Source organism: Ictalurus punctatus, chromosome 22 (genome assembly GCF_001660625.3).
Source record: "Ictalurus punctatus breed USDA103 chromosome 22, Coco_2.0, whole genome shotgun sequence".
NCBI classification, from domain to species: domain Eukaryota; kingdom Metazoa; phylum Chordata; class Actinopteri; order Siluriformes; family Ictaluridae; genus Ictalurus; species Ictalurus punctatus.
Window position 1 is genome coordinate 17,971,755 of NC_030437.2, and position 12,956 is coordinate 17,984,710.

At 40.4% G+C, this 12,956-nt stretch overlaps 1 protein-coding gene across 3 annotated transcripts in view; it reads left to right on the plus strand.

Moving 5' to 3' along the window:
* The window catches only part of kremen1 (kringle containing transmembrane protein 1), a 66,219-nt gene extending 57,748 nt beyond the window's left edge, over window positions 1–8,471 (plus strand). The window contains exons 8-10 of one of the 3 annotated variants that reach the window (XM_017452165.3): window positions 941–1,180; window positions 1,553–1,637; window positions 2,573–8,471. In XM_017452165.3, the coding sequence (XP_017307654.1) occupies window positions 941–1,180; window positions 1,553–1,637; window positions 2,573–2,729 (482 nt within the window). In that variant the 3' untranslated portion in view covers window positions 2,730–8,471. The remainder of the gene's footprint in view (window positions 1–940; window positions 1,181–1,552; window positions 1,638–2,572) is intronic. The other 2 variants (XM_017452166.3, XM_053674341.1) reach the window with 2 other exon arrangements.
* Window positions 8,472–12,956: the final 4,485 nt, after the last annotated feature.

The following is a 12,956-nucleotide window of genomic DNA, read 5'->3' on the forward strand; positions in this document are numbered from 1 at the left end:
CTATCTATCTATCTATCATCTATCTAGCCTTATGCAAATTACGTGTGCCAATTTCTATCTTTCGTTCTTTCTGTCTTTCTTTCTTTATTGTCTCTCACTCTATCTATCTATCTATCCTTTTGCTAATTACTCATGCTAATTTCTTTCTTTCTTGTTTATCTAACTATCTATCTGTCTATCTATCTATATCTATCTAGCTATCTATCTATCTGTCTGTCTATCTATATCTATCTGTCTGTCTATCTATCTATCTATCTATCCTTTTGCTAATTACTCATGCCAATTTCTTCTATCTGTCTCGAGCATTACTCATGTCAATTTCCCATCTTCTTTCTTTCTTTCTTTCTTACTTTCTTTCTTTCTTTCTTTCTTTCTTTCTTTCTTACTTTCTTTCTTTCTTTCTTTCTTTCTTTCATCTCTCATGCTATCTATCTATCTATCATCTATGCTATTATATATATATTCTATATATCTGTGCGAATTACGCGTGCCAATCTCTATCTTTCGTTCTTTCTGTCTTTCTTTCTTTATTGTCTCTCACTCTTTCTATCTATCTATCCTTTTGCTAATTACTCATGCTAATTTCTTTCTTTCTTTCTTTCTTTCTTGTTTCTCTATCTATCTATCTATCTATCTATCTATCTATCTGTCTGTCTGTCTGTCTGTATATCTATCTGTCTCTGTCTGTCTTGCGAATTACTCATGTCACTTTCCCATTATATAACTTCGGCAGTATATAACTGTGTATGTGACAAATAAAAATCCGTGACTTCATGGATTTGAAGTCGTATTCTATACACTGCTTTGTTCCACGGTGAGCCCTTCTTGTGTCCAAGTCTGAAGACTCGAGAATCAGATAAAGAGTTAAAGAAACGAATCTTTGTCATCGGAGTTCTTGTTGTGCGTGTAAACCTCGCTAACGCCGCCCTCTTCGTTCCAGCTTACAGAGGATCGAGCAGCAGATCTGCCGAACATGGCTTTATCAGTGATGACGACGATAGCGAAGAGGCCACCAGTACGGTAGACCCGCGTTCCGGCAGCGTCACCGAGAGATCAAACACCAGCAAGAACAACAAATCGTCTCAGATCCTCTATCTGATCACGTCCAGTCCCAAAAAGTCCGATAAGGAAATGCCAGGTCAGTGGCTCGGCCGGGGCCGGACCGCTGCTCATAACACCAGTATGTACACCCTTATTCTCGGGCAGCCATGTCATTATCACAGCGTGTTCTGATGTCACGTGTAAATAATGTAACACCTTTATTAGTGTTATTATTAGTAAAATCCCATGAATTTTATGCTAAGTTGTGAGTTTATTTGTGACAGTATAGCTAATGAACTCAACACAGAATATAAATATATTTCCATTCTTATGTCTATTCAGTTTAGTCAAATAAATGTAATATTCCTACGTTTCCCGTACACTGACTACATTTGTGTTAGGTGGAGTAATCAAACGGGATTAGTGTAGAGCTAACTGTTTGTAGTTTTATTTACAACACACGTCTCTGACACAGCGAGAAGGCACACAATAAATGTGTTGTTGTTTGCAGTGTGGACCATCTATACGCTGGCTGCCTTGCTAACGCTAACCGTGATAGCCATGGTGGCAAAGCTAGTTCTTCACGTTACAGTAAAGTAAGTCCTGAGCACTGAACACTGCTGTTTTCTTCTGTCGTCATTTTAAAATGTACGTTAAAGCTGAAGTGAGACGTTCAGACATTAGCTCTGATTCTTAGCACATACAGCTCAGTGAAGAACGGAGTGTGTAGTGTGCGAGTGTGTGTGTGAGTGTATGTGTGTGTGTGTGTGTGTGTGTGCGTGTGTGAGGAGACGGAGGATTTTCACACAGATTTATTTGTATCTCTTAATGACTAATTCTTTATTTTTCTTTTTTTCTGTCTTTCTTACATCCCTGTTTCTATCTTTCTATCTATCTGTCTATCTATCTATCTGTCTGTCTCTCTGTCTGTCTATCTCTTGTGAATTACTCATTTCAATTTCCCCATATTTTCTTTCTTTCTTTCTTTCTTTCTTTCTTTCTTTCTTTCTTTCTTTCTTTCTTTCTCTCCTATCTGTCTGTCTATCTATCTATCTATCTATCTATCTATCTAACTATCTATCTGTCTATCTATCTATCTATCTGTCTGTCTATCTGTCTATCCATCTGTCTGTCTATCTCTTATGAATTACTCACTTCAATTTCCCCATATTTTCTTTCTTTCTTTCTTTCTTTCTTTCTTTCTTTCTTTCTTTCTCTCCTATCTATCTATCTATCTATCTATCTATCTATCTATCTATCTATCTATCTATCTATCTATCTATCTATCCATCTGTCTGTCTATCTCTTGTGAATTACTCACTTCAATTTCCCCATATTTTCTTTCTTTCTTTCTCTCCTATCTATCTATCTATCTATCTATCTATCTATCTATCTATCTATCTATCTATCTATCTACCTACCTATCTTTTGTGAATTACTCATGACAATTTCCCCATCTTCTTTCTTTCTCATTCTCTCTCTCTCTCTCTCTCTCTCTCTCTCTCTCTCTCTCTCTCTCTCTCTCTCTCAGATCTCCCACCATTCCCTCGGTGAGCAGTTCAGACTCGTGCTCTCAGAGCACCACCTCAGAGCCGTGGATTATCTTCTACAGACCCTCCACCATCTCACTCTTTAAAAAGAAGCTCAAAAACCATCACGGTGACCTCAGCCCACTGGTGGGCAACTAACCACGACTCACACACACACACACACACACACACACACACACACGCACACACACACACACACGCACACACACACACAAAACCTCTACTGGACAGCAGGTAGCAAATACAATGGAGCACCTGATGAGGAACTGGACAGCTACTGACAGCCAATCATATGGTGCCATGTTAGGGGGCGTGGCTTCCGCAGGACCATGACAAAGCCGCACTCACATGTCAATATGGCCTGAGGAGTTCTGGGAAAAGAACGATTTCTTCCAGCAGGTTTTCAGGTGCACAGGTTCTGGCAGTCGCTGACAGACGAGGAGTTCAGATAAGAATCTCTTTTTAAAGAAAAAGATAGAATGTACTGTAACGTGGAGCGGCTCGCGTAACCATTTAACACCAATGCAGACAATCAGCCTTTTCTACCACACCAAAACCAGATTCTGTTTCAGTCCATTTTCGTCTCACTCTTTATGTAGGTCATCTCTTGTGTGGAACAGGATTATACTTTCTCCAGCGGAGGACGAACAGGATCATGATCTGGCAAATAATGCAGCAACAAACAAAAGAGAGAGAGAGAGAGAGAGAGAGTATGTAAATCTGCCATCGCTACACGGCTCGGGCCGTGCTCCAAACAAACTGCCATTCCACGTTCCTTCTGGACCCCTGTAAACAGTTTTTCAGTATTTTTTTTTTTCATTTGTTGTGGGTTTTTCATCTTTGTGTTTTTTTTGTGTGTGTGTGTGTGTGTGTGTGTGTGTGTGTGTAAGTGCCTTAAGGGTTGGAAAACTGTTTGTGTGTACAATTTATTTTTTCTTTACTTCCCACAGAGCTGTCTTTAAAGGCACGGAGATGAAAGATACACAAGTTTCCCATTACCACGAATGCAGTCGATCAGCCAAGACATGTTTGTTGCCTGAAGTTTGCTTCTTTAGTTCTCGCACTGTAGCTACGAGGTTAATGCTAGTTTAGCATCAGCGACTCAAGCGGACGTGTTTGTGTGGTTTTTGGCGCTATGATAAACGCTTATCTGTAAAAAGAAAAGAAAAAAAAAGAACACCACACGGCTGAAAACAATCTAGAGAAGTTTACATTAGTCACCCACTAAAAAAACATGGGTCTTTGGTTAGCGGTTGATGCTGAGGGACGTTACACTGTCATTTTTAACTTTTCCAAGTAATTTATCAACACATCTGAGGCATAAATGTTGTTATTCCCAACATTTGTGTCTCATTTTCACTGCCATTACACCTTTACATTACCTGTATAAAAGACTATTAATGGCTATATGCTAGCTAGATAAATGATTCGCCTAGCTTCGTGCTCGTATTTTCCGAGTTGCCTAGCAACACTGTTCTCACAACTTGAACACGGAACATATCGTGTGTTCTGGTTTTTTCTTAATGTACAGATTAGAGATTAGCTTTCACAATGCTAAATTGACAGAACATTCCGTCTTTTCATGACAGCTAAGCTCAAAACTACCACAGTTCACAAGTGGTGACACGTCCTATTGGGCTTCAGAACCCACGAATGTTTGGCTAGCGGTTGATGCTAAGTGACCTTACACTGCAATTTTAGTTATACGTGGTCTTTTCTTAGTAATTATCAACATATCTGAGGTAAATGTTGATATTCCGGACATTTGTGTCTCATTTTTCACTCTCATTACACCTTTAAAATTGATTTATTGGCTTATATGCTAGCTAATTTAGATAAATGATTAGCCTCAGTCACGAGCTAGCGTCTACGCTTGGTGTGCATGTTTCCCAGTTGCCGAGCAACATAGTCTCACAAGTTGAACCGCTTAAACAGTGAACATATTATATGCTTGACGTTTTTCGACAGCTCCGGGTTCACAAGTTGCGACACAACGTTTACAGTTCTCTTTGTGGAGCTTCAAAATTAGTGGTTGATGCTAATTAGTGTAATATTAGTAATATTGAGTCTTTTCTTGGTAATTTACCAAAACATCTGAGGTAAATGTTGATATTCCAGACATTTTTGTCTCATTTCCAGAAAAGACTACTCGGCTTTATGCTAGCTATGTAAACGATTACCGTGTCGTTAACTCACTTCAGTGTTTGGCCTTGTAGCTCCAGTGCACAACTTAAGACAGTAAAACACGTCTTGGCTAATCGACTACATCTGGAATAAACAGGGACATTGTGTAAGTTTCATTTTCGACCAAATGTTTTCAGCTTTGTCACTTCACTGAGACACCGCTAAGAGCTTGCGTGTGGGAGCGATGAAAAGCGCCGCATTCTTCCAAAACAATTCGCTCTTTCTCCTCCTCCTCCTCCTCCTCCTCCTCCTTCTTCTCTTCCACGGGCTCTCCGACGTTACAGCGATTCCCGCATTCTTCAGCTCTATTAGAATCAGTGCTGTTGTTCTTGTGTTAACTACAGTGCTGCCACCCGGAGTGTCAGGGTCACGACACAAAATTCTGTCTAGTCATGTTGAGTATTCTGAATATGAGCAACATTGTGAAAGACAGACAGCAAAACATATCATGACTACATCCAAAACGGCATACTACTGTACTAAATAATGTCGCAAAATGTGGTTTCTGCTATGGTGAGTTGAGGGTACTGACCTTTTTTTATGCAATGACGTTGTGCTGAGTGCCATTTCGATTATTTATTTTCCTGTAAACCGAATAGTTTGGATAGCTTAACCCCAGCAGAACACCAAAAATAGTAACATCGATAACACGAATTCGATTATTTGCGTTATGAAGTAACTTCCGCCAACAATAAAATAGTACAGCAATTTTATAGCAATTTCTAAACATTCGGAACTTAAGCTTGACGTCATAACAAAAAAAACGTATTCTGATTAAACTACAAATACAAGTGAACACTATAGAAATTTAAAGTCTGGGACTTTACCCAACCTCGTCATTTTTGTACGTCATTTTGGTAATCTTACGAAATACGCGTTGGTTTCAGTTTGCATGCTAATAACGTTAGCGTTGACCAGCCTGACATGTCATGAGTCGTAAGATAAGGTACGAACGCTAACCCCGCCCTTAAACCTGACATAAGTCGCCTGAATTGTTACAAATTGGCAAGTTCCTTTTGTTTCATTGTTATTCATTATTCTGTATCACTTCCGCTGCCCATTTCGGGCAACCCTGCTAGCAACCTAGCGAAGCCACGACGTAGCTTTCCCGTTTGTTGGAAATGGCTACGTCCAAAAACACATCGTGCGTGTGAAAATATTCCAGAAAGCTATCAATAGTTCAATGCACTTAAATGTACTTAAACATAGTACTTTATATAGTACTGAGGCTGAATTTGGCCTACCGTGCATACTTAAAACCAAACCTCATAAAGAACGTAAAGCACTTACGGATATATTCATACGAATTTTAACTAATCGACCAAGAGTTCAAACAGTAGCAAACTAAATCGACTTTACCTTGGCAATTAGCGGTAGAAAAAGATTCCGGTTGTTTTATTGTCGCAGTTAAACCCTGATCAACAGCAGCAAAGAATGTGTTACATCGCACTTTAGTCAACAGCCACACACAGGCTGCAGATTACATTACATCTTTAATAACCTAACCCTAACCTTAACCCTAAACCTAGGCTACGCCGTCAAAGACGAACATATGTAGGATATTACACTGTTTAAAAACTAATAGAAACATGGAACTGAACTATAAAAGTGATATGAACGTCATAACATTCCATTAAACCAAAAATAAATAAATAAATAAATAGACTTTCCCCAGCGTTGTCCCACTATATTCCACTATAATTCAGCCACCATTTTAGACAGACGAGAGACACTGTGCGTTTAATTTCTTTCTTTCTTTCTTTTCTTTTTCTTTTTTTTTTTTTTTGCTTGAATTGTTCCTCAGTGCACCACTTTGTGTGTAGTGAAAAATTCTCAACACGCTTACAGCGATACCTCTCTGAAAACGCCCGATCTGATCCGTCTGATCTCGGGTCGGGATACTACTTGGACTGGGGAACGCTCGGTTCGGTATGTGTGTGAACGTTCTGTTTATTTCTACCGACGTTGCATTTTTGGTTATGTTTGATATTAATTTGTCAGGAACTGTCTTCCAACTGAAACTGTACTGTAATTTCTTTGTCATTTTTCTAAGAGAACTAAGTGTGTGCTGATATTACACGTCCCACCCGTGCTCGTTAGGGAAGGTTATGCGTTTTACGTCGTAGAGGTTTTGCGGAACTCTGAGAAACTCGTGTTCGGTTAATATGTACTAGAAACGCTGAGGAATCAAGAGTGGAACGATGGACATTTTTAGCGTTAAAAAAATAATTTCGGGTTGTAAAACAGGTCGTTCCTGAGGGGAGGAGGTACCACGTGCCGATCTGTTATTTCCGTTTAGCTAATATTTTAGCGTTTGATTTTAGCCGTTAGTGCCATGCGAGTATCCAGATATGAAGTGTACAGTGTTATATAGGGCAAAATTCGAGAATAAATTTCTATTTGGCAAAAAAAAAAAGAAGAATTAAGATAAACACTGTATGAGTTGCTCATATTCACAAGTGGGAGCTTTTGAAGCCGTTCTGATGTCTGAAATATCCAAAGTTTTGACTTGTTCCTTATCTATATTCTTACATAATGTTGGTGGTGATCTCAGGGGTCGCTGCTAGGTACGTTTTTATTCTTCTGATTAGGCTTACCATTGTGTCGCCGTTGGTCAAATTGTACACGTTTTCACACTATTTAAATATTAATAAGACCCCAAAAGCTACCTAGCATTAGGTTAGTTAAGTAGCTAACATTAGCTGTGCACTTGAAAAGAAAGACTTCGTGATGAGCGTCGGTGATTTGAGTGCACGCTTTAAATTTGTCCGAAATTTAGGACAGACTCGATCTCAGGTTACCCCCCCCCCAAAAAAATCGAATCATTCCTCATCAATTATCAGCACGTACCTAGAACACTCATCCACTTCCAGGATGAAACACTTAACACGACGACGTTTCGATTTGCGCAGCACTTATTTGACGTGTCACTTTTTCAGCACTCAGACTCTGTGGGATTTTTTTTTTTGCTTTCTTCCTGTGGGATTTACTCCATCTGTGACTGATCGAGATGTTAGTTGCGGTTTTTGACCTCAAACTGTACATTTACATTCTTTTCAGCTTTGTTTGTTCCAGTTTTTCTAAAGATAAGCCCCCGTCATATGACCGTTCCATTTGAAACGTCCTGAGGAAGCAGAATGCGTAATAGCCCAGACCATAATAGTGAATGGCGAGATGAAAAAGGGCCTTGTGTGCGACCTCAGCCTTCCAGTAAAGACCCGCTCTTCCTGCTCAGATCTCCCAGACGAGCGAACGCCGCAGTCCCGCCTGTCATAATTACCGCATGAATAAATCCGAGTCATGGAGAAACTCATGCATACAAAAACTCGGTGGGGGAGAGAGAGCGAGAGAGGAACACACACTAACAACCTCAAGCCTAAAACCAGAAATGACAGCTCCAATTCATCAAGGTCACATTAACGCCGGACGATAGCGTCCTGCACCATCCTGCCTCCACACCGCTTCATCGCAACACAACACTCCCACGCAGCAGATCCAGAACTTTCAGGGACGTCGGGGGAGGGGGGAGGGGGGTGTCATTGTCGTTCAATTGTAAATAGTGAGATTTTAATTTATACAGTAAGTTATTTTGGACTTTAAAATTGGACATAATCTATCTTTTGTATAAGTGAAGTACGTTTCTAGTTTTTATTTAACGTGTTCTGACTGCCAAATAAATATGCATGTTTCTTATAAGTGCCTGTCATCTCTGGTTTGTCCTCTGTGTCCAGAATTTATTTACCAAAATGGAGAGAGACAGAGAGAGAGAGAGAGATTTAAAATGCAAGGTACAGCGTGTCCTTCCGGAGAGAGTTTTATCGTTCGGGTAGGAATATAAAGTGCATGCATTTGTTGGGATTAGTTGCTTTTATTACCTGCTCTCGGAAAAGAAAGAACTACGTACTTGTACCGTAAATGCCTCTGTAATCCCTGAACGATATTCTTTAAGGTGTATAAATAATAATCAAGGAATGTATTAGGGGGTTTGTTGATTTTCAAGACATTTTAGATGTGCAGTTAATAGTAAATAGGTAGTTTTCATTATTATCTCTTGGGTATTTAGGGTAAATAATGAAGATAATGAATATTTAGGATCTGACAGCTTATAGAGTATTGCCTTAGTTATTTACCAACACATCTGAGGGAAATGTTGGTATTCCTGATGGTTTTGGTTCATGTTTATTGTCACTACAGCCTTAATGTCATCTGTATAACAGAGTTACATTATATTCTAGCTTGTTAAATCATTATCCTTGGTCAGTAGATAGTTTGTGCACAGGGTCCATACTTCCTAGTTGCCTAGCAACAGTATTCAATTTATACAATATACAATTTACCGCATACCATGTCGAAAGGACAAACGTGCCATAAGATACTATTCGGGGGGTGTTTGTGTGTGTGTGTGTGTGTGTGTGTGTGTGTGTGTGTGTGTGTGTGTGTGTGTGTGTGTGTGTTCATATTCATCAGTTCATGGGACTGCATCCTGTTCACACAGCTACCTCATGGGGACTAAAGGCATTGTGGGGACAAAATAATAATAATAATAATAGTAATAATAAACTTTATTTTATAAAGTGCCTTTAAAGCAGCTTCTCAAAGCGCTGTACATAAAATCACAGTCCACAGAAAAATAAAACAAATAAAAGTTGATAAGAACAAAAACAACAACATTAATAATAATAAAAAATAATTATAAAACAATTTAAAAAGACATCGGCAGTCGAATGCAAGTTTAAAAAAGTGTGTCTTGAGAAGAGCTTTAAAAATGCCAAAAGTCTGGGGCTTCCCTGAGTTCAGGAGGAAGAGAGTTCCAAAGTGATGGAGCGTAGACAGAAAAAGCCCCGTCACTCATAGATTTTAGGTGTGTTTGTGGAACAGTTAACAGATTACACAGATTAGATTGGGGTGTAAGGGATTAATAAACCAGATAAGTACTGCGGAGCCAATCCATGTAATGCCTTGTATGTCAACATCATGATCTTGAAATCGACACGGAGCCTGACCGGGAGCCGGTGTAAGGACTTCAAAACAGGAGTAATATGGTCACATTTCCTGGTTCCGGTCAGGATCCGGGCGGAAGAGTTCTGAGGTGAAAAAAGGATGCCTTCACAGTGCCCTGAACAACAAAATCAAAAGTGAGGCTGGGGTCAAAAATTACACCAAGGTTCCTCATCTTATTTTGGGTCTCTAAAACAGAGCCATCAACAAACAGAGACAGTGGAGCCGCTTTGCGAATTTGATGACGGGAACCTATAAGCATAAGTTCCCGTCATCAAATTCGCAAAGTGGCTCCACTCCAAAAGTCATGGCTCCTACAAGGAAATGCATTGAAGCATAATGGGGACATGGTAATCAGGACTCTGTGTGTGATGTGTCAGAGCTGTGTGTGTGTGTGTGTGTGTGTGTGTGTGTGTGTGTGTGCGCGCGCGTGTGAGAGAGAGAGAGACTGCATGAATGCACTTTTATTGAAACCATGGTCTCATATACAGATGCCTCGTATGAGACTGATGCATGCAAGGCCACTCCTCTTTTACTAGGCATCAGTCCAAAAGAGGCACAGAGGCCATGGCACAGAGGCCATGCCTCCATCACTAGGTTCAGAGGACATACCTCTCTAAATTATGACTGTAGGTACAGCGGACATGCGTCCTTCACTAGGACTGACAGGTACAGAGGACACACCTCCTTCACTAGGACTGACAGGTACAGAGGACACACCTCCTTCACTAGGACTGACAGGTACAGAGGACACGCCTCCTTCATTAAGACTGGCAGGTACAGAGGACATGCCTCCTTCAATCGGACGGACAGATACAGAGGACACACCTCCTTCACTAGGACGGACACATACAGAGGACACGCCTCCTTCACTAGGACGGACAGATACAGAGGACACACCTTCACTAAGACTGACAGGTACAGAGGACACACCTCCTTCAATAGGACAGACAGATACAGAGGACACACCTCCTTCACTAGGACGGACACATACAGAGGACACGCCTCCTTCACTAGGACGGACAGATACAGAGGACACACCTCCTTCACTAAGACTGACAGGTACAGAGACACGCCTCCTTCACTAAGACTGACAGGTACAGAGGACACACCTCCTTCACTATACCTGAAAGGTACAGATGACACGCCTCCTTAACTAGGACTGACAGGTACAGAGGACATGCCTATCTCACTTTGACTAACAGGTACAGAGGACACACCTCCTTCGCTTGGACTGACAGGTACAGACATATAGGCCACACCTCCTTCACTGTACAGGACAGCTGTAAGGCCATGCCCCCTTTGTGGGACTGACAGACATTTAGGCCACACCTCTTTCACAGTTGACAGATATATAGACCATGCCTTTTTAAGTGGGCTGAATCAGTTTTTATACTCCTACTATAAAATGTTTGATCACCACAAGAACAATGATACAGTTTTGTTTGTGTGTGTGTGTTTGTGTGTGTGTGTGTGTGTGTGTGTGTGGGGCAGAAAGCGAATTATGAACTCATGTCTTCCTGAATGCTTGTGAAATGACTCGCAGTCACAGTGTGAGTGTCTAAACAAAGAGTGTATTGATGTGTCACATGTGAGACATTCCTCTCCTCACAGCCAGTCCAGTCCATCAACTCAACAGCTCACACATGGCCACACAAACACAAAAACACACAGTGTAAGGTGCGTTTCACACGAACCCACACACATTACCGGGGTGTGTATGCTGTGTATGCTGAATGCGTGATGAAGTCAACACTAAACACTAAAAAAGGTTAGCACAACTTGTGAAATAAAATAATTCAGTACACGTCTCCCTATGACCCCAAATTGTCTCTGTAGTGATGAGGCTAAGATGTCCACGGCATATCGTCATATTGTCTACATACATTCACTGGCCACTTTAATAGGAATACCTGTACACGTGCTCATTCATGCAATTATCCAATCAGCCAATCAGGTTCCAGCAGCACAGCGCATAAAATCATGCAGATACAGGTCACGAGGTTCACATCAAACATGGAAATGGGGAGTGTGGAGTTTGCATGTTCTCCCCGTGCTGCGGGGGTTTCCTCCGGGTTCTCCGGTTTCCTCCCCCAGTCCAAAGACATGCACGGTATGGCATGTCCAAAGTGTCCGTAGTGTATGAATGGGTGTGTGAATGTTTTTGTGATTGTGCCCTGCGATGGATTGGCACCCTGTCCAGCGTGTACCCCGCCTTGTCTTCAATATATTCAACAATGACAGACATCAGGATTCAGTTGTGCTGGCTGATTTCGATTTTAGAGGTTTTAAACATTTGCTAGTGATTTTTGAAGATGCAGATACATAAGGAAGCTTTAGGAATGATGCTGACTGTCCCACAGAGTTTGTCTAATTTTTAGATGGAGGTTTTGTTTGATAATGATGAATCCTGTAGCGCCCCCTACTGATAGCAAGATTTAAGATAATTTAGGGGACCAATGTAGAGCTTTTGCAGGAGAAATACTGAAGCAAACATAACTAACTCATTTACCACAGGTTAGTTCTCTTCACTTAGCTTGACCAAACGTGCCTTATTTATTCGTTTGTTTGTCTGCCTATCTATCTATCTATCTATATATGTTTGTCTTTGCTTTTGCTACTGCATTTGTTCATTTGTTATTCTTTTTGGGTTATTTAAAATAAAAATGTGAAAATAATTCATTAAAAAATTGTTTTTGTCTGCTTGTTTTTTTTTTTGTAAATTCTGTCTTACCCCAGTTTTTTTCTTCCATCTTTTATTCTTTCATCATAACAGGTGAAGAATGTGAAGTAGCAGGTGAAGTAGTCAGTCAGTCCAACTATTTATTTATTTATTTATTTGTTTATTTATTTATTTATTTTAGTTTTGCACTGGAGCTGCGACTGAAACCAAAGTTGCTAACAACCCAAAGGTTTCGCACGTTTTCAATTCTTTGTATTAAAGTTTGTACAAATTGTACGAATGAAATTGGAATCTACGTACAATTTTAATTTGGAACTTTAGGCCACGCCCCCTTCCTGAGTCTGATGCTGGAGGAGTAGAGAGACACCAAACTCAGTTCTGAGCAGGACAGTGATTCAGCTTCGACTGTTTTTAGCTTTGTAACATCTCTGACTTTTGTCCATGTTTCTAGACGACAGTCTTGGATACCGTGTCAGAAACCACAGCAACACATCTAAACT